The following is a 19850-nucleotide window of genomic DNA, read 5'->3' as shown; positions in this document are numbered from 1 at the left end:
CTTCTCATTATAAAGCTTACTCGGCAGTAACTGGTTTCTTGGCTAATTATACAAGATGAGAGTCGAAGAACTGTTTTGAGCCACGCAATCAGGAATCATATACTTTTCAGGAAAAGGCCTCTGCAAAACTGCCAAACTTTGAAACAAAGGATTCGTTTGAGCTGATTTCTCTTGATTGGACAGCTAAGCATTGTGTCTCTTTAATTGCATGATACCTTTTGGCCAAAGTGCGGTATATGACTAGAGGAACTAGAGGGATTTAAGGTATGAACTGAGGGTCAGGTGGCCAGTCAGAATGGGTTGGCAGACATTTTTTATTTTTATTTTTTTGAGACGGAGTCTTGTTCTGTCGCCCAGGGTGGAGTGCAGTGGCATGATCTTGGCTGGCTACAACCTCCGCCTCTCAGGTTCAAGCGATTCTCGTGCCTCAGCCTAAGTACCTGGGATTACAAGTATCCGCCACCGCGCCCGGCTATTTTTGTATTTTTAGCAGAGACAGGGTTTCACCATGTTGGCCAGGCTGGTCTCGAACTCCTGACCTCAGGTGATGCACCCACTTTGTCCTCCCAAAGGGCTAGGATTACAGGCGTGAGCCACCACGCTTGGCCTAGCAGGCATCTTTGAATGGACGTAAAATAGATATCCGTGGGATCTGTAACAAAGATGGTTACAAAGACACAATTGGGTGTGACAGCTGTGACCAAGGTGACATCAATTATTACTAATTTATTTTTTGAGACGGAGTTTCACTCTTGTTGCCCAGGCTGGAGTGCAATGGCGCAATCTCGGCTCAACACAACCTCTGCCTCCCGGGTTCAAGGGATTATCCTGCCTCAGCCTCCCGTGTAACTGGGATTACAGGCATGCGCCACCATGCCAGTCTAATTTTTTTTTGTATTTTTAGTAGAGACGGGGTTTCTCCATGTTGGTCAGGCTGGTCTTGAACTCCCGACCTCAGGTCATCCGCCCGCCTCGGCCTCCCAAAGTCCTGGGATTACAGGCGTGAGCCACTGTGGTCGGCCTATTTATTTCATTTTCTGAGACGGAGTCTTGCTCTGTCGCCCAGGCTGGAATGCAGTGGCGCAGACTTGGCTCACTGCAACCTCTGCCTCAGCCTCCCGAGTAGCTGGACTTACAGGCGTGCACCACCACGCCCGGCTAATTTTTGTATTTTTAGTAGAGACGGGGCTTCACCATGTTGGCCAGCGTGGTCTTGAACTCCTGACCTCAGGTGGTCTGCCCACCTCGGCCTCCCAAAGTGTTGGGATTACAGGCGTGAGCCACCACGCCCGGTCAGGTGACATCAATTATGAGTTACTCTGTTTAGCACCAAGTGGAAGATAGGCATTTTAAAAGGTTTGCTGAATTACTGGACTGAGTTTAGTCAAGCCCTGGTCACACAGCTCACAGCAAACTCAGATAATTTCTTTATGACCTTTCTCTATATACCACACATTTCTGGACAAAATGAATTTGCCTACCCTTCCTAAGTCATTGATGGAGTGGAGGAGGAACACACCTTGATTTAATCTGTTCTGGTTATCTATTGCTGTTACAAACCAACCTGAAAATTTAGTGGCTTAAAATAACCATTTTGCTCACTAATCTGTAATTTGGGCAGGGCTTGGCAGGGCCACTAGTCTCTATTCCAGTTGGTGTCGGCTGGGGCAGCTGGAATGGACTAGAGGAGCTCCCTCCAAGGAGTTTACTCATGTGGCTGGCAAATTAGTGTTGGCTCTTGGCTCTCAGTTGTGGACATTGGCCAGAGAACTGGGGCCGGGGGCTGGGGGTCCAAGTTCCTCCCCATGTATAGGATTCAGGGGATTCTTGGGTTTTCTCACACCATGGTGCTGGGTCTAAGAGCAAGTGTTTCAAGAGACACAGAAATGGAAGCTGGCAGTCACTTAAAGGCCTGGTACTGGAAACTGGCACAGTATCCCTTCCACTGTGTTCCACTGATAAAGCAGACACAGAGCCACCCAAATTTAAGGAGAGCGGACATAAACCTCATTTCTTGACGGGAGGGATGTCAAATAATTTGTGGCCATCTTTTAATCCATTTCACCACCCTTATTGACTCTAGGAACAAATGGGGATAAAGATAAAATGTACCCACTCAGGGATGTATCAGATAGTGTGCTAAACATTTATAAATACATTGTCTCCTTTTGAAATATCTGAAACCCCGTAAAAACAAAAAACTGGTATGAGTATCTCCATTTTACAGTCTGGAAAACCAAGCATTAGTGGGACCTGGGTCCAGTCCCACCCAAAAGGCCTATTTCAACCATCGTGCTGTATAGCCCCTAATCCCTGGGTTGTTAAACCATATTCTTGGAAATCAGAACATGTTTTCTCCTGAATACAGAATGGTCTTTTTCCACTTGTAGCAAAATTAAAAGTTGACTTGAATATACTACATGTTTTTCCATTAATACTCATTTTTTAAATCCTTTTATTGGGGGTTGGCACTAGGAATTCTTCTGAGTGAATAGCAAAAGGTAAATGATGGGCAATCTTGGAAAGACCTGATCTTAGTTGGTTTTTCGTGGATACACATTCAAGATGGTTGAAACTTGTGTAAAAGTCATTTTCTGCTAGTGAAATTTTGTCAGTTTTGTGAATCATTGTTTCCTGGCACTCTGCAAATGGCACCATGACTTCTGCTCTATGTCATTTTTAAAAGGGGCTAATTCATTACAATTTTTTTTGGCTGAAATGCTGGATTTCCCCAATGAATCACCTGACAAAATACCATCATTTTTTGTTTTTCTCCCTGGTAACCATTTATCAGTAGTTAAAAGTCTAGCTTTTCTCTTAAATGCTTACATTCAGTTCAGAATATGGATGTACGATTTTACTCTTCCACATAGCTTGCTAACCCCTAGTCTTTTCTTTGATATGGAATTCCTGTCTTTCCCTTGGAGGTGGCTCCAAGTTTACAACTTAGCTTCCATCCTGGATGATTTGATCGATTTCATATTGAAGCCCTTTTATGATCTAGAAGTTAAGAATAGGAAAAGTAAACCACCTTAGGAACAAAGTTCAAGGGTAGATTTTTAGAAAGCTGTTAGACCCCTGCATTCCTTTGCCTGGCAAATTATCTATTTATTCCATCTATTTTTCCCTCTCTCCACTAAATGTACAGACTACCTTTAGTTTCAGCTGGACCACACGTTTCTTTACTGGTCTATTTACATTTTTTGCTTATCCTTTACCCCCAGCTCACCCCACTCCTCCATTTCATTCTCCCAAATAGAAGCCAGAGTCATCTGTTAGAATTATCAAGGCACTTCCATGCTTAAACACCTTTGCTTTCTACTGCACTTAGTATAAAATAGAAAACCCTTCACATAGCCTTCATGAGCAGTTCCCTGGCCTGTAGCATTACCTACTCAACACTGTAGCATTATCTACTCTACCTACTTGCTTCCTATTTTTTTAGTTACAAGGGCCTTCCATCTGATCCCCAAACCCACTGAGACCCGTTCTTCCTCAGTTAGTGCCTTTGCCTGTAATGTTGTGTTCGCCTAGCTACCCAGTCCTAGAAGCTAGTCCTCAGTCTCTGCCAGGCTATGTCCTACTTCCTCCTTTAAGTTTCACTAATGTTACTTCCTCAGTGAGGTTTCTTCTGACACTCCCACCACCATCTAAATTAGTTCCCCCTCATTCTCTCTAGGACCCTATTCTTTTCCACTAAAAATTTGTTACAATAAACACAAATACATTGTCTTCTCCCCACCTTAGGAACAAACTTCAAGGGTAGATTTTTAGAAAGCTGTTAGGCTCCTGCATTCCTTTGCCTGGCAAATTATCTATTAATTCCATCTATTTTTCCCTCTCTCCACTAAATGTACAGACTACCTTTAGTCTCAGCTGGACCACTTCCAAGTTATTATTAGACATAATAATAGACAATAATTAGACAAGCTTATTAGACATAAGCTCTACAAACAGGTATTTTGTATGCCACATAGGCACAGTGCCCAGCACATATTAGGTGCTCAATAACAATCTGCTGGATAAGTAAGTGATTAGCCTTATTCTTAATTCTAATACTTGATTCTCTCCTACTCCCAAAAGTAGCCCTTAAAGTCTGAGAGTATAATGTCTTGGAACCTTAGCAGTATATACCAATGAAAGTTGTGAAATCTTAGTCAAAAAAGGCAACAGATGTTTTATTCTTCAATGCAAATTACTGTATTCACCACAAGCTAAAGAAGAGAACATGTATCTACATATATATTTATATATATATATATATTTGTTTGGATTTATGGAAGACTAAAGACATGGGAAAAAATCCAGCACCCCAACATGTACAGCCAGGAAGGAAATCAGCTCTGTAATAGGACAGGTATAATGAACTATAAACAAGAAGGGGTGGAAAAAGAAGAAAAAAAAAATGTGCATTGAGTTTAAGACACTGTAAAACTCAGAAGACATATTTACTATTCAAGTATAAACTCTGTAAGGACTTGGCATAAATTGAAAGGCAGCTGCAGAGGTACACCATTATAAAAGAAGTTCTATGAATTTACAATTCTACCTTCCAATTTCCTGGGAGAAAAAACCAAACTCTTGAAGGTCTTCACCAGAGACCCTGAGAGGGATTAACACTTTTGATGAAGACATAGTCAATAATTCATGATTGAACTTACTATTCGAAAACATGTATTTATTTAGAACAATAGAAATACGTGTTCTCAGACTGTCCTCTAGAGTTTGTGAGACTATTAGTTCAAGAGTTTCAAAGTATATTACTTGTAAAAACAATACTGATTAAAAAATTTTTTTTAACAAAAAACCAGAAATCTGATTTGATGGTACCTTAAAAATACCCTAAATACCAAATTTTCTCCAACCTAACATTACAGCTAATTTAAGAATTCCTCCTGCATTGGTAAAACATTTTTTCCTCATAAAATGTGGGTACTGAAATTGGATAGGAACACTATGAATATGAAAATACCACCAATTTTCTGCAGTAAAAAAAAAAAACACCCAAAAAACAAAAAAACAACAAAAAACCTAGAATGTTCTTTGGAATCACTGAAATATCACAAACTTGGGTTTTTTCTTACAGTCTGTGCACCTTCTTTCAGGTTCTCTGTTTTGCTTGTAGTACTGACTGTGTGATTCTAATGTTTATAGATTCAAGTCTTGCAATGCAATATCCATGCTTAACGCACCGGTGTCTCTCCAACCAGTGAGAAGTTATGCATAACCCAGAAATGCTGTCATTTACATCTCCATAAAGACTTCTGCCCCAAATAAAAACTTCAGAATGACACAACACGTCCTGTGTTAAACAATCAAATGAACCCAACATGGAGGATTCCAGTGTGATTTCAGTACTTGGGAGGGCATTGTCTCCTATAGTTTTTCATGGAAGTACCACAGGCCTGGCTGCTAGCATTCAGCTTTCCGTGGCCTTAAAGGGATTTTTTCAGGGCTGGCAAGTTGGATTAGATTCTAAGAGAATTTTGTCTTTGACAAACTACCATTTTTAGCATAAAATCTGGCCATGGCTATAAGTTTCAGTATGTGTACAACTGATTAGAGAGTTTTTTTTCTTTTTCTTTTCAACATTGGCTGGAATTGAGTAGAAAAAAGTCCACGATGCCTCTTCACATGTGTCATGAAATATGAGAAATCTGTCTGATTCTAGATACTATTTCTTTACGACACAATGGGCAGGTCTCCAGCTGCAAGGCACAATCCATGCACAGGTCACTGGGGAGAAACACAGAAAAGCCAGTCAATTTAATGCTTCAAAAGGTCAAACTCCAACTGCCTGCCAACTAAATCTAAAATGTTAACAAGTTTGTTCATTGAAAGGGTTAATAATTATACATGGTTTAAAAAAATGAATATGTAAATAAAAAGTACATTTTACATTTCTGATCCTCAATTGTCTTAGTCTGAGGAACAAGTAAAAAGTTCATATGCATTCTTTCAGACACTCTATACGTGCACAACATATACATACAGATGTGTACATATAGGTAGGGATATATTATTTCTCCCCAGAAAGCCATTTATCCCAGAATCATTTACCAAACAGTCCATCTTTTACCACAGTTTTGACACAATGCCTTTGTCATATGGTAAATTTTCATTTTTAGTTCTATTTCTGGGCTTTTATTGTATTCCATTATTCTGCCATTCCTGTCATAATAATAATGGGACCAAACTACTAACATTTATTTTAATGTATTTTAAGACGTGGTATGGCTGTCATCTCCATAACTTTCAGAATTTTCTTGCTTTACACTTTCAAATCAGCATGTCAAGTTCCAGAAAAAAATCATGTTGCTCTTTTTACGTTGACCAAATTAAACTTAGAGTTTAGAGAAAACTGTCACCATTACAATACTGAGAGGTCCTCCTATCCAAGAAAGGACTCATTTATTTAAGTCTTCTATTATACTCTTTGGTAGTTTAAAAGTTTTCTTCATATACGCTCTACATATTTCTTGCTTTGTATTCTTAGCCTTTTTTTTTTAACCATTGTAAAAGGGATCTCCAATTATATGTTCTAATTGGCTGCTATTTATACATATAGCTAGAGAAACGACTGAGTTTTGTGTATTTTGTAAGTCATAGTGGTGACAGTAGGCATCCTTATCTTGTTCCCAACATCTCTTGAAATGCTTCCTACGTGTCACCATTAAAAAGATGCTAGCTGGTGAAACCCTGTCTCTACTGAACATACAAATATTAGCTGGGTGTGGTGGCGGGCACCTGTAATCCCAGCTACTTGGGAGGCTGAGGCAGGAGAAATCGCTTGAGCCTGGGAGGTGAAGGTTGCAGTGAGCAGAGACTGCGCCACTGCACTCAAGCCTGGGCAACAGAGCAAGACTCCATTTCAAAAAATAAAAATAAAAATAAATAAAAAATAAAAATAAAAAAATAAAAAGATGCTAGCCTTTGGCTGAAATAGATGTGTTTTTTATATTGTTACGGAAGTATCCATCCACTCCTCTTTTATATTGTTTTCGTTCCTCCATTCATTTCTGTTTTGTAATATTTCATCCATTAGGAATGGATATCGAATTTTAACAAATGCTTTCTCAGCATTCTTGAAGAAAGTGACAACTGCCCCTCCTGCCTCTGGCCTATTTGAGTAATTATATTAAATATTTCTATATTGTAGGCCGGGTGTGGTGACTCATGCCTGTAACCCCAGCACTTTTGGGAGGCCGAGGCAGGTGGATCACTTTAGGTCAGGAGTTCAAGACCAGCCTGGCCAACATGGTGAAACCCCGGCTCTACTAAAAATACAAAAATTAACTGGGCCTGGTGGCATGCGCCTGTAATCCAAGCTACTTGGGAGGCTGAGGCAGGAGAATTGCATGAGCCCGGGAGGCAGAGGTTGCAGTGAGCTGAGATCGTGCCACTGTACTCCAGCATGGACGATAGAGCGAGACTCCATCTCAAAAAAACCTGCCCTCGCCCAGCTATGGAACTAGCAATTCAAGAACAGCATGAAACTTTGCCTAATGTACAAAAGAGGGAACAACCAAACAAATCCTCTTACCTGTGTCCACATGGCTTCAATTGTGTATCTGCTACCTCATCACAACAAAGGGAACAGCAGTTTTCTCGGATACTGACTTGCTTCAACAGAGCAAGACGTCTGTGCCTGAGTAGAAAAAGCAATTTGAAATGCATTTTGTCAACAGGGGGCCTATTAGCAGGATGCATATGAAATGCTTTGAAAATGCTCTGCACCTGTGAGATATATTCCTTAAACTTTGTTCAGTAAGGTTTTCATACATGCTATCTCCTTTCAATCCTATAATCATTTTCTAAAGTAGGGAATGAAGGAGGTATAACCATTTCCATTTTATAGACAAAGTTCAAGGAAGTGACTTATATAAAGTATGCAGTCGGGAATCAAATTCAAATTCTTTAGTTCTAAGTCCAGTGCTCTTTTTATGTTACCAGCAAATTTCAACCTTTTAAGTCACATATGTCAGAGTCAGCTGACAAGCATAGAGCCTTTCTCAAGAAAAACACACATATACAAGTTTTTATACAATTTCAAGAGGTTTATAACAGTCCATTTTAGACTCCCTGCAAGTCCAAACACCTCAAGTTAGAACCCTTCCATTATACTTTCACTCAGCGTGGAATGGAAGCAGACAGGCAAAACTGTTCTGCTAAAGGTACAGCCCTAATAGATAGGCAACAGAAGTATGAAGCATTCATTCAGTTCACTTATGGGCTTACTGTGTGCCAGGCACTGTTCCAAGCCCTAGAGATTCAGCAGTGAACAGAGAACTAAAAAAGTATCCCTGCCTTTGGAGAGCTTATGCTCCAGTGGGGGAAGACAGAAATAAACAAGGTAAGTAAAATACAGTGTTAAATGTTGATAAATACTATGAAGAAAGAGAAAATGGGAAGGACAAGGAGTGTACACATCAGAGGTGGGGAGTTATTAAAACAATTTTCAATACGGCAGCCAGGAAAGGTCTCACTAAGGTAATATTTAAGTAAAGAGGTAAAGGGAGTCAGGAAGTGAGTTCTGTGGTTGTTTGGAGAAACCATTTTGGGTAGCAGGTACAGCAAGTGCCCTAAGCTATCATAGGCCTGGTGTGTTTCAGGAGCAGCAAGGAGGCCAGGGTGACTGAAGGAGCAGGAGAAAATGGGAGAGGGTAGGAAAGAGGTCAGAAAAGTAACATGGGGAAGGGAGAGGACAAATTGTACAGGGCCTGGGAGGTCACCAGAAAGGTTTTGGCTCTTCCCTTCAGTGAACAGGAAGCCACCCACTGGTGTCTTTTGAGCAGAGAAGTGTGCAATCTGACTTACACTGTAACAAATCATTCTGGAGGCTGTGTTGGATAGACTGAAGGGGTTCTGGGGAGGAACAAGGTCGAAGGCAAGACAAAAATAATACAGGTAGGAAATGGTGGAGGCTTGGACCATGGTAGCAGCAGTGAGGGTGATGAGTAGTTGGATTTGGGATATATTCTGAAGGCACAGCCTTCCGGATTTGCTGAGGGATTGAATGTGGGTATAGCAGAAAGTAAGGTCTTCTACAGTCTTCTCTCATCTGTTTTTTTATTTTTATTTTTGTTTTTTTTGAGACAGGGTCTCACTCTGTTGCCCAGGAGTGTGGTGGCACAATCTCAGGTCACTGCAACCTCCATCTCCCAGGCTACGGTTATGGCCAGGGAAACAGGGATGATAAAGTAGTTATTAACAGATGAGGGGCCGGGCACAGTGGCTCACGCCTGTAATCCCAGCACTTTAGGAGGCCGAGGCAGGCAGATGGCTTGAACCCAAGAGTTCGAGACCAGCCTGGGCAACATGGCAAAACCCAGTCTCTACAAATAATACAAAAATTAGCCGGGTATGTTGGCATGCCTGTAGTCCCAGCTACTCAGGAGGCTGAGGTGGGAGGATCGCTTAAGCCTGGGAGATGGAGGTTGCAATGACCTGAGATCGTGCCACCACACTCCTGGGCAACAGAATGAGACCGTGTCTCAAAAAAATAAAAATAAAAATAAAAAAACAGAGATGAGAGAAGACTGTAGGAGAAGCAGCGGCTGTGAGTGGGTGACTTGTAGCTGAGAGTGGGTATGTGGTGCTTCACCATACTATTATTTTTTTCTTATGTATTTGAAATTTTCCATAATAAAAAGGTTAAAGAAAAAAAGAATGAATGGAAGAACAATTAGAGACAGAGAGTATATACAACATAGAACAATTTATAAAATCCCAGTTGGTAGTAATAGGGCCATGATCTCCTACCCTGATGCCAGAAAGGAGTAATATTCCAATGAATATAAAGTATCACTGAATATACATTTTTGGAACACAGGATGAAAATATTAATGGTATAGAAAATAGTCTTAAGTAAGTTCATATTTAATGCCACAATTTATAAGTAAGCACAACTGGAATGTTAAGGGCAGCAAGGTGCAAGGAGGAGGTTGGCACTAAGGTGGCCACTCAATTAGGCTCTTGACAACTCTATCTTCTTGTTACTATCAGAGAAAACAGTCTAAAGACAGCATAGGATGGATCTAGCTTGAAATTCAGCTGTTCTTATTCAAGACAAGATGAACTTTGAGTACCAAATTTATATACATGGTTACCAAGAGAGTGTGTATAAGCTGTCCATAAAATGAGACTTTCTGACAGTTGATGCCCATTGCCATCTGAGTTTTGGAAGGTTTGATTCTGTAGGAGCAGTTAACTAAATGCTGAAGCATTTTAACTATGGCCAGTCCCCAGGGGAACTTAGATGGATCAATTGTCCCTTTCAGGGTATATGTGAGAAGACTTATTTGTGGGCCTCATCCAAGGAAAAGGCAGGCTAGATGAAAAAGAATGGGGTATGATAGATTAGGGAGAGATGTCCCCTCAGACTCTGGCCAATAGGAATTTAAAGTTCAGAATCTCTGTCAGGCACCAAGGATGAGGCTGAATGAAAAGTTTTAGGAATTAACCTCAGAACCCTGAGCAGGAACATACGCAACCCTTATGTTCTTGGGCTATTACCGAGGCTCTGCTGCTGCAGACAATGCTACCATCATCATGCCATTTTCTAGTTCATCTGGAAACTACTGAAACACTGAGACAGTGAGTCCAAGGTGAAGCACAGCCCAGAGCACTGCTTGCAGATCTGCTTTTTGAGCCAAAACAAGAGCTAGGATTATGCTACAGATACCTTCGGGGCATAACAGTCCAACATTAGCTATGTCATGGCCAGTATGCTGGCCTTGCCTGTTGAGAGAGACTCTCTTACTGATATAAGACATGTGGTATTAGTAACAGGAATACCCTTTAAACAGGCAGCTGCTCTGTTTAAAATGATAAACTTTAGCTCACATTGTGAAACAAGCTTCAACTTGAAATAATTACCAGGAAGCAGCTGGAGTCTTTCCCCAGCCTAAGGAATAGACTACATTCATCTCACAAGGAAGCAAAGCAGGCATTCATCTGATAAATTAATGCCAAACACAGTTTTTGTCAAATAAGGGTTGTGAAATTTTATGCAAGATGGTATTCACTGATGGTTGTGGAACAGTGTTGTCATCTTTGCCACACAGCTAAAACCATATAAAAAGTCTGTTTCAATAAAGCCGAGTCTGTTAAAAAGGTGCACTAGATTTCCTAATATTTAGGATTTTGACACTGACATTCAAGTGAAGTTAGTTTGCAGCTTCTTTGTGTGTACGTGTGTCATATTTTTCTGATTTTTATACCAATCTTATTTATCTTACAAAAAAAATTTGAAAGTGTTCCTTCTTTCTGGGTTTGGTAACATTTTAAATAACAATAAGGTTATCTGTTACCTACAGATTTGGTAGAAATCCCCTGTGAAATCACCTGGGTCTAGTGCTTTCTAGGGACAGATATACACAATAATTGGTTTGTGTATATCTCTTCTGGGATCTATCTTAGTAATTTATATTTCCTGAAAAGTCATCCTTTTACTCAGGTATTGTAATTTAATTCAAAATGTATTGGTTATGTTCTTTTAAACTTGATTATAAATTGTTTAATTTCTCCTAAGATTCATGTGAAAGTCTGGAGATAGCCTGGGCAGATCCCTTACCTTGGCAAAATGATTTTTTCTTCAGCTGTTAGGAAGGCGTAGTCATTAAAAGTGCTAAATTTCATAGATGGTGGGTATTTGAATGGTTTTGCTCCAAAATTGAACTCACATTGTTGATATGACATGAAACTAGCTGCAGCAAAAAATCCAGATCTACAAATAAAACGGGTACAGAGTCCAACAGAATAAATAACAATCATAATAGAGTTAATAAATAGAACAGTTTTCAGAAAAGCAGGGTGAGTCAGTCCTACCCTGGCAGAAAGGAAGAGTGACAGATTGTGTTTATAACCCACACAGGTCTGTGACCAGAGAATATTGTGCCTTATCTTCCTGTATCAAACTTCGGGATAGTTTTAGGTCTGATCAAATGGGTTCCCAATCACTTGAAATTAATCAATTTCTCATCACAATTACGTACATAAATGGACAAGGACTTTTTTTTCCTAGAGAAAAGGGCATTCCATGCATCTACTCAAATTTTTGACTGAGAAGAGCTACTTACACAGTAGATGAAAAGACTTGCTTTTCAGGAGGCAGCTGGTTGCCATTTAAAAAGAAGATCATTTGCTTTTCATTCAAGTCTAACAGAAATCCTACTGTATCTCCTAGAGGATAAAGTGAAACACTGTTAGGATAATGATGTGTACTACCAGGATTCTCTGATAAGCATCTCAAGTGTTTCAGTGGCACTGTATTAAGTCTGCATCTTTAGCTATGCATTCAACATGGTCATTTTTGTTTCTTCTGTAACTGATCTGACCCCTACTCACCAATATTTTAATGTAACAATAAGAAAAAAATACTGCCAATTAAATTATGACAAGCCAATCTTAAAATGCATCCCAATTTCAAAGATGTTAAAATGTGGGGAAAAATATGCATTTTGGGCTCAATGCAATATGGTAAGATCAAAATCATGTGCTTACTTGCCTTTCTGGTGAGATTTATAACTCCCTAGATAACTACCCCCAAAATATGCCTTTCTTTAAAAAAAAGGCAAGGCAGGCCGGGTAAGGTGCCTCCCGCCTGTAATCCCAGCACTTTGGGAGGCTGAGGTGGGCAGATCACTTGAGGTTAGGAGTTTGAAGACCAGCCTGGCCAACATGGTGAAACCCTGTCTCCACTAAAAATACAAACATTAGCTGGGTGTGGTGGTGGGCACTTGTAATCCCAGCTAGTCGGGAGGCTGAAGCAGGAGAATCACTTGAATTCGGGAGGTGGAGGTCGCAGTGAGCTGACATCATGCCATAGCACTCCAGCCTGGGCAACAGGGCAAGACTGTCTCAAAAAAAAAAAAAAAAAAAAAAGACAGGGCGTGGTGGTTCATGCCTGTAATCCCAGCACTTTGGGAGGCCAAGGCGGGCAGATCATCTGAGGTCAGTTTGGGACCAGCCCAGCCAACATAGTGAAACCCCATCTCTACTAAAAAAACAAAAATAACCCGGGTGTTATGGTGGGTGCCTGTAATACTTGGAAGGCTGAGGTAGGAAAATCGCTTGAACCCTGTACGTGGAGGTTGCAGTGAGCTGAGATTGCACCACTGCACTCCAGCCTGGGTGACACAGTAAGACTCTGTCTCAAAAAAAAGAAAAAAAAAAAAAAAAGCATTTATCTTCACTTATCAAATAAAGTAAAACTCTTAAGGTTTCAGTTTTTGGTTTTGTTGTTTTTGTTGTTAAGACAGGGTCTTGCTCCATTACCCAGGCTGGAGTGCAGTGGTACAATCCTAGCTCACTCACTGTAGCCTCAAACTCCCGGGCTCAAGTGATCCTCCTGCTTCAGCCTCCTGAGTAACTAGGACTACAGGAACGTGCCACCACACCTGGCAAATTTTTAAAATTTTTTTACAGACGGAGGGTCTCATTATGTTGCCCAGGCTAATCTCAAACTCCTGGCCCCAAGTGATCCTCTCAAAGGATCCTCACACTTCGACCTCCAAAACTGCTGGGATTAAAGGTATGAGTCACCACATCTGGCCCAATTTTGGTTTTGAAAGATGAGATAAACAAATTTGTTTGTCAAAGATAAATGAAATTACACAGCAATGACAAGAAAAATGGACACTTAATGCTGGTGGAGGAAAATCGGGCAATATACAGCAAAAGTTTTGAAATTCTATATCCCCCTTGCCAGAGAAGTTTCACTTCTAAGGGTTTTGTCTTGAGAATATCCGGAATGGTCTATAATGATAATTTCAAAAGGCAAAAATGTCAATGTCCAACAATGAGGCATTAATTAGTATATCACAGTACAACTATATAATGGAATATTGAGAAGCCATTAAAAGTAATGTTATTGTCTGGGCCATGGTGGCTCAGGCCTATAATCCCGACACTTTGGGAGGCCAGAGTTGGGTGGATCACTTGAGCCCAGAAGTTTGAGGCTAGCCTGGGCAACATGGCAAAACCCTATCTCTACCAAAAAAATACAAAAATTAGCCAGGCATGGTGGTGTGTCCCTGTAGTCCCAGCTACTGGACAGGCTGAGGTGGGAGGATGGATTGTGCCTGGGAGGTCAAGGCTGTATGAGCTGTGATCACACCACTGCACTCAAGCCTGGACTATCGATAGGTGATACCCTGTCCCAAAAACAACAACAATAAAAAGTAATGTTATTTAATAACCTGGAAAGCTGTTCAAGGTATTAAGCATAACAACAACACAAATATATATACATATATATATATATATATATATATATATAATTTAAGCATTTTGAAAAAACTCTGGAGAAATTACAGGGGATTTTTAGTTTATTCATTTTGTTCTTTTTCTATTTTTCACATTTTTATAATAAACATATTACTCGAATAATCCTTTAAAAATTCTTATTTATACAAGCTAGTTTTTGAAAACAGTGCCTTTATCATACGCTTAATTAAATGAAGAAGTTTTACGTTCCTTCAAGAACCTGCAAGTCATTAAAATGAGTGTTCCTGTTGGCTTTTCTGACTTTTTTCCCCCACATATCAATTTAATCAAGTGGAGCTGTTTCCACACAGGGGTGGGCAAATTCCTGCTTTCCTTTTTTTTTTTTTTTTTTTTTTTTGAGATAGAATCTCACTCTGTTGACCAGGCTGGAGTGCAGTAGCGCAATCTTGGCTCATTGCAACCTCTGCCTCCTGGGTTCAAGTGATTCTCCTGCCTCAGCCTCCCAAGTAACTGGGACCACAGGTAGGTGCCACTACACCTGGCTAATTTTTGTATTTTAGTAGAGATGAGGTTTCACCATGTTGGCCAGGCTGGTCTTGAACTCCTGACTTCAAGCAATCCACCTGCCTCAGCCTAAATTTCTGCTTTATTAGCATGCCTAAAAATTCAGTTTATATTCACAATGCTGACTGGGGTAGCAAAATGAGAGAGGGATGCTTGGAGAAATAGCTGGGTTATATCCTCTATCTCTGATGCTAGGACTCCAATCCTTCCAGAGGTTATATCTTTTACCATATGACCCTACTTCCTTAGAGCGTGGTCACTGGATAGAACCTGTTCCATAGCCATCTTGTCCCTGAAAAATCCTCATTTTAGTGGCATTACAATTCCAGTGTCCCTGATATTGGCATGGCTGTTTTAATTCAAAATAGATCCAAAGAGGAAAATAGAATTCATACTAATCTTAACAGTATCATTTTCTGACGAATGTAAAAAATTTATTTTCTGAAACGTTTTTGCTACAGGAAGGACTCCACCAGAGGTAAACTTATCGGAGGAGTACCATTTATATCTTTGGCAGTGACACAAAAGTTAATATCCCTTTTCACATTTGATCTTCTTCTAAGACATTTTAAGGCTTAATGTAATAAATGCCTCATAATAACCATATGTCTTAACCCACTTGATAAATTTATAATAGAGGGAATGAATACCTTCTTTCCAGCATGGGTGTATGTGAGGCTTACTTCTGGCATTGTACCAAATCAGCTGCCGGCAGCCATCATACGCACAAGAGTATTCATCATCCCCAATGCCATAGCCTTCCTGGAGGGAGACAAGGCCCAGAAGATTAGCAAGTCTGCCTGCTCTGACCTGGGAAGACAGAGTGTGTTTTTTACAACCACTGACCTAGTGGCTGGGATTCTAAGCTTTCTGGATGAAGAGAGAGCTCATGGTTTTTGGAAAATACTAAAATTATGACTTAGAGGGCTGGTCCCAAGTGAACAGATAATGACTTCACCAACAAATATTTGCCCAGTACCTCCTTTGTTCAGGCACTTTCACATTTCTTAGTTCATTTAGTTCTCACTAACTACCATGAGGCTGGTGGCATCAGACTCCATTATAAGAGGAAACAAACGCTCAGAGAGGTCAACCAGCTTGCCCAAGCATGTATTACTTGCCCAAGAAAGAGAGCCAGGTTTGAACCTAAATTCTTCTGATTCCAAGATCAGTACACTTGTATATCAGTACCAGATTGTCAGAGGAATTCAAACCAGAGAGACTCCATCTTGAATAGGGGCAGGGTAAAATGAGGCTTAGACTTGCTGGGCTGCTGGTCTGCATTCCCAAGAGGTCAGGCATTCTTAGTCACAGGATGAGACAGGAGGTCAGAACAAGATACAGGTCACAAAGACCCTGCTGATAAAACAGGATGCGACAAGCCAGCCAGAAGCTGGCCAAAACCCACCAAAACCAAGATGGCAACAAAAGTGACCTCTGGTCATCCTCACTGTTCATGATATGCTAATTATAATGTATTAGCATGCTAAAAGACACTCTAACAGGTGCCATGACAGTTTACAAATGTCATGGCAGTTTGGAAGTTACTCTATATAGTCTAAAAAGGAACCCTTGGTTCTGGGAATTGCCTGCTCCTTTCCCAGAAAACTCATGAATAATCTACCCCTTTTTAGCATATAATCGAGAAATAACCTAAGTCCACTCAGTTGAGCAGCCCACGCTGCTGCTCTGCCTATAGAGTAAGTAGCTATTCTTCTGTTTCTTTAATAAACTTTTCACTTTATTCTATAGTCTCACCCCAAATTCTTTCTTGTGCAAGGTCCAAAAACCCTCTCTTGGGATCTGGATCCAGACCCTTTCCAGTAACAAGATCAGATCAGGCAAATGCCTTTCTTGCATGTAGCAGACTTCAAAATACCCAAATATTCAGAGACTTCAAAACTGGAGACGAGAAAGGTTATAGTGGACACTCAGATAAAAGCTATTCTGAGATCAGCTTGATTTGAGGATTGTACAGGTCCTTGGCAGTTTCTTCTTTTTTTTCCTTTGAGATGGAGTTTCACTCATTGCCCAGGCTGGAGTATAATGGGGTGATCTTGGCTCACCGCAACCTCTGACTCCCGGGTTCAAGCGATTCTCCTGCCTCAGCCTCCTGAGTAGCTGGGATTACAGGCATGAGCCACCATGCCCAGCTACTTTTGTATTTTTAGTAGAGACGGGGGTTTCTCCGTGTTGGTCAGGCTGGTCTCGAACTCCAGACCTCAGGTGATCTGCCCGCCTTGGCCTCCCAAAGTGCTGGGATTACAGGCATGAGCCACCGTACCTGGCAGTTTCTTCTTTTTTTTACTTACTGTCTTTCAATTATTTCACAGAACTGTTAAAATAAAAGGGTGGCTGAGATCTTAAGAAATTATTTTGAGTGCTTATAAAAAATAGAAGCAGCAAGCAAATCAGACAACTGCTATCTTTAAGGAACAATGGTGAAAAGTTTTACTAGAGAAAGAAATTGAAAATGGCCAAATCCAGGTAAGATCAGGTCCTGATGGCCTGTTTCTTCTATGGGGCAAACAATACAGTGAGGAGATAGATTGGAAAAAAAGTTCGAACGCAACGATTTTGTACTAAATTTTTGGATTACAACATACTGAATTTAGATGAATGCTCTCCAAAGGGACTCTCCTGAAATAGCTACTGATATTCACTATTCAGACTATTCAAGAGTTAAATGAGCTTGCATCTAATTGCCTTAGAAATTCACCACCCAAGGCTGCCAGGAGCGCTGGCTCATGCCTGTAATCTCAGCACTTTGGGAGGCGGATCACTTGAGGCCAGGCGTTTGAGACCAAAACCATGTCTCTACTAAAAATACAAAAATCATCCAGGTGTGGTGGTGCACACCTATAATCCCCGTTACTCTGATGGCTGAGGCACAAGAATTGCCTGGACCTGGGAGGCGGAGGTTGCAGTGAGCAGAGACCACGTGCCACCGCACCCTGGCCTGGGTGACAGAGTGAGACTGTCTCAAAACAAAAGAAAACAAATTCACTACTTGCTAGAAAGAATGCCTTGCCATCCCTTTCAAAGGCTGAACAAGTCAGTAAGTAAAAAACTTAAAAACCACTAACATGTAGGCATTGGGGCATAGGTAAAAGGCAAGCAATTCTTTTCTATCTTCACCTTTTAATGTCCTGATAAGTCCTTGACAGAACACTTGAAAGAAATTCCTAGAAACTAGCCACGATGAGTTGGTAAAGAACAGACTCATTACACATTCTTTACCATGCAGTGTCTTTGATGACTGGATAAGTTCCACAACAGAGTGGCACTGTAGCACAAAGAAGGAACTCTTTTTTTTTTTTTTTTTTTTTTTTTTGAGACGGAGTCTCGCTCTGTCGCCCAGGCTGGAGTGCAGTGGCCGGATCTCAGCTCACTGCAAGCTCTGCCTCCCGGGTTTTTACGCCATTCTCCTGCCTCAGCCTCCCGAGTAGCCGGGACTACAGGCGCCCGCCACCTCGCCCAGCTAGTTTTTTGTATTTTTTAGTAGAGACGGGGTTTCACCGTGTTAGCCAGGATGGTCTCGAACTCCTGACCTCGTGATCCGCCCGTCTCGGCCTCCCAAAGTGCTGGGATTACAGGCTTGAGCCACCGCGCCCGGCCACAAAGAAGGAACTCTAATAACTTTAACTACAGAGCAGTATCTACAGATTTAAGGAGAAGATGCCTCTGCCTAGCTGAGATGCACTTTAAAAATCTCTTGAGCTTACATCTCAGAGAATAATCTAGATGTTCCACACCTTCTCTCAGCTCAAAATGTTCCCAGCAGGATTAATTTTGGTTTCCATTGGCTAGGACAGATAAATGAGAGAATAGAGTGGCTAGCTTGGTATTTATTTTGAACTGTTTTTTGGTCATGCATATTTTAGCAATGGAAACATTACCAAATACAAACAAAAGAAAGTTTATCCACAGCTTGTCATTCAGGGAATAGTCCCATGTGGTGGACACTGTCTTTTTCCTGCTGTAGAGCATCCCAACTGCTTCCTGTTATGGGAAATGTATGAAGACAGTGTTCTGCCGCCTCTTTTGGAAGTGGAAAGGTAAAGATATGACCTAGCCTTGGCCAGCTGGACCTTCCCATCAAACACTCAGTATGGTGCAAGTGACCCCACACAGAGGGATAGTTAGGATTGATTTCTAGCAGCAATGGTGGCTACATGCTGGCCAGATCATTCCCCTAAAACACTGGCTGTTGTACTTCCTGTTTCTTGGCCCTGACATTGCCTTGGAGCCTGTCTAGTTCCCAAACTTCTCCATAATCTGGAGGCCCTGGAAAGGCTTCTAAGTCATTCCTTTTCTGTCTGAGATAGCCAGAGTCATTTTCTCCAAGGCAGGATGCTTCAACAGGGGAAGGAGCATGGGCTATCCTGACCAGGGTTTGAAATCTCTAGCAGCTAGAGACTAGATGGCTTTGGACAAGTTTCTTAATTTCTCTGAACTTGATTTTCCTCATCTTTAAATGGCAGAATAATATCTTTCCAAACTCTCAAAAAGATTAAAGATGAATATGTGGAAGATCTATCACATGACAGACGCTCATGAAAAGGCAGAAGTTATTTATTTATTTATTTATTTATGAGACAGAATCTCACTCTATTGCCCAGGCTAGAGTGCAGTGGTGCAATCTGGGCTCACTGCAACTGCCGCTTCCCATGTTCCAGCAATTCTCCTGCCTCAGCCTCTTGAGTAGGTGGGATTACAGGTGCTCGCCACCACACTCAGCTAATTTTTGTATTTTCAGTAGAGACGGGGTTTCACCATGTTGACCAAACTCCTGACCTTAAGTGATCCACCCACCTCAGCCTCCCGAAGTGCTGGGATTACAGGTGTGAGCCACTGTGCCCGGCCAAAAGGCAAAAGATATTTTAGATAAATCAGAGTATACCCTTGGAGAGTTGCTCCTCCTAAGCCTCCATAAAAATATACAATACAACAAGAAAAACTATTCTGTAGATTACCTGAACAGAACTATCCTTAAGCTTATTTTAATGACTTAAAATTGAGCCCAGTGGCCAGCCTTTTAAAATGGAAACCTAAGC

General features: G+C 41.0%; 1 protein-coding gene across 6 annotated transcripts in view; it reads right to left on the bottom strand.

The window, feature by feature from the left end:
• Nucleotides 1-1243: 1243 nt before the first annotated feature.
• LOC105494035 (ring finger and SPRY domain containing 1) overlaps nt 1244-19850 on the bottom strand; it is a 53078-nt gene continuing 34471 nt past the window's right edge. For all 6 annotated transcript variants that reach the window (XM_011762118.3, XM_011762122.2, XM_011762120.3 and 3 more), the window contains 5 exons: nt 15444-15555; nt 12081-12183; nt 11576-11728; nt 7544-7648; nt 1244-5736 (listed from right to left, as the gene is read on the bottom strand). In XM_011762118.3, coding sequence (XP_011760420.1) covers nt 5640-5736; nt 7544-7648; nt 11576-11728; nt 12081-12183; nt 15444-15555 — 570 coding nt within the window. In that variant the 3' untranslated portion in view covers nt 1244-5639. The remainder of the gene's footprint in view (nt 5737-7543; nt 7649-11575; nt 11729-12080; nt 12184-15443; nt 15556-19850) is intronic.

Source organism: Macaca nemestrina, chromosome 18, assembly GCF_043159975.1.
Source record: "Macaca nemestrina isolate mMacNem1 chromosome 18, mMacNem.hap1, whole genome shotgun sequence".
NCBI classification, from domain to species: Eukaryota; Metazoa; Chordata; class Mammalia; order Primates; family Cercopithecidae; genus Macaca; species Macaca nemestrina.
The sequence above is the reverse complement of the archived record's forward strand: the minus strand, read 5'-3'. Positions and strand labels throughout refer to the sequence as shown.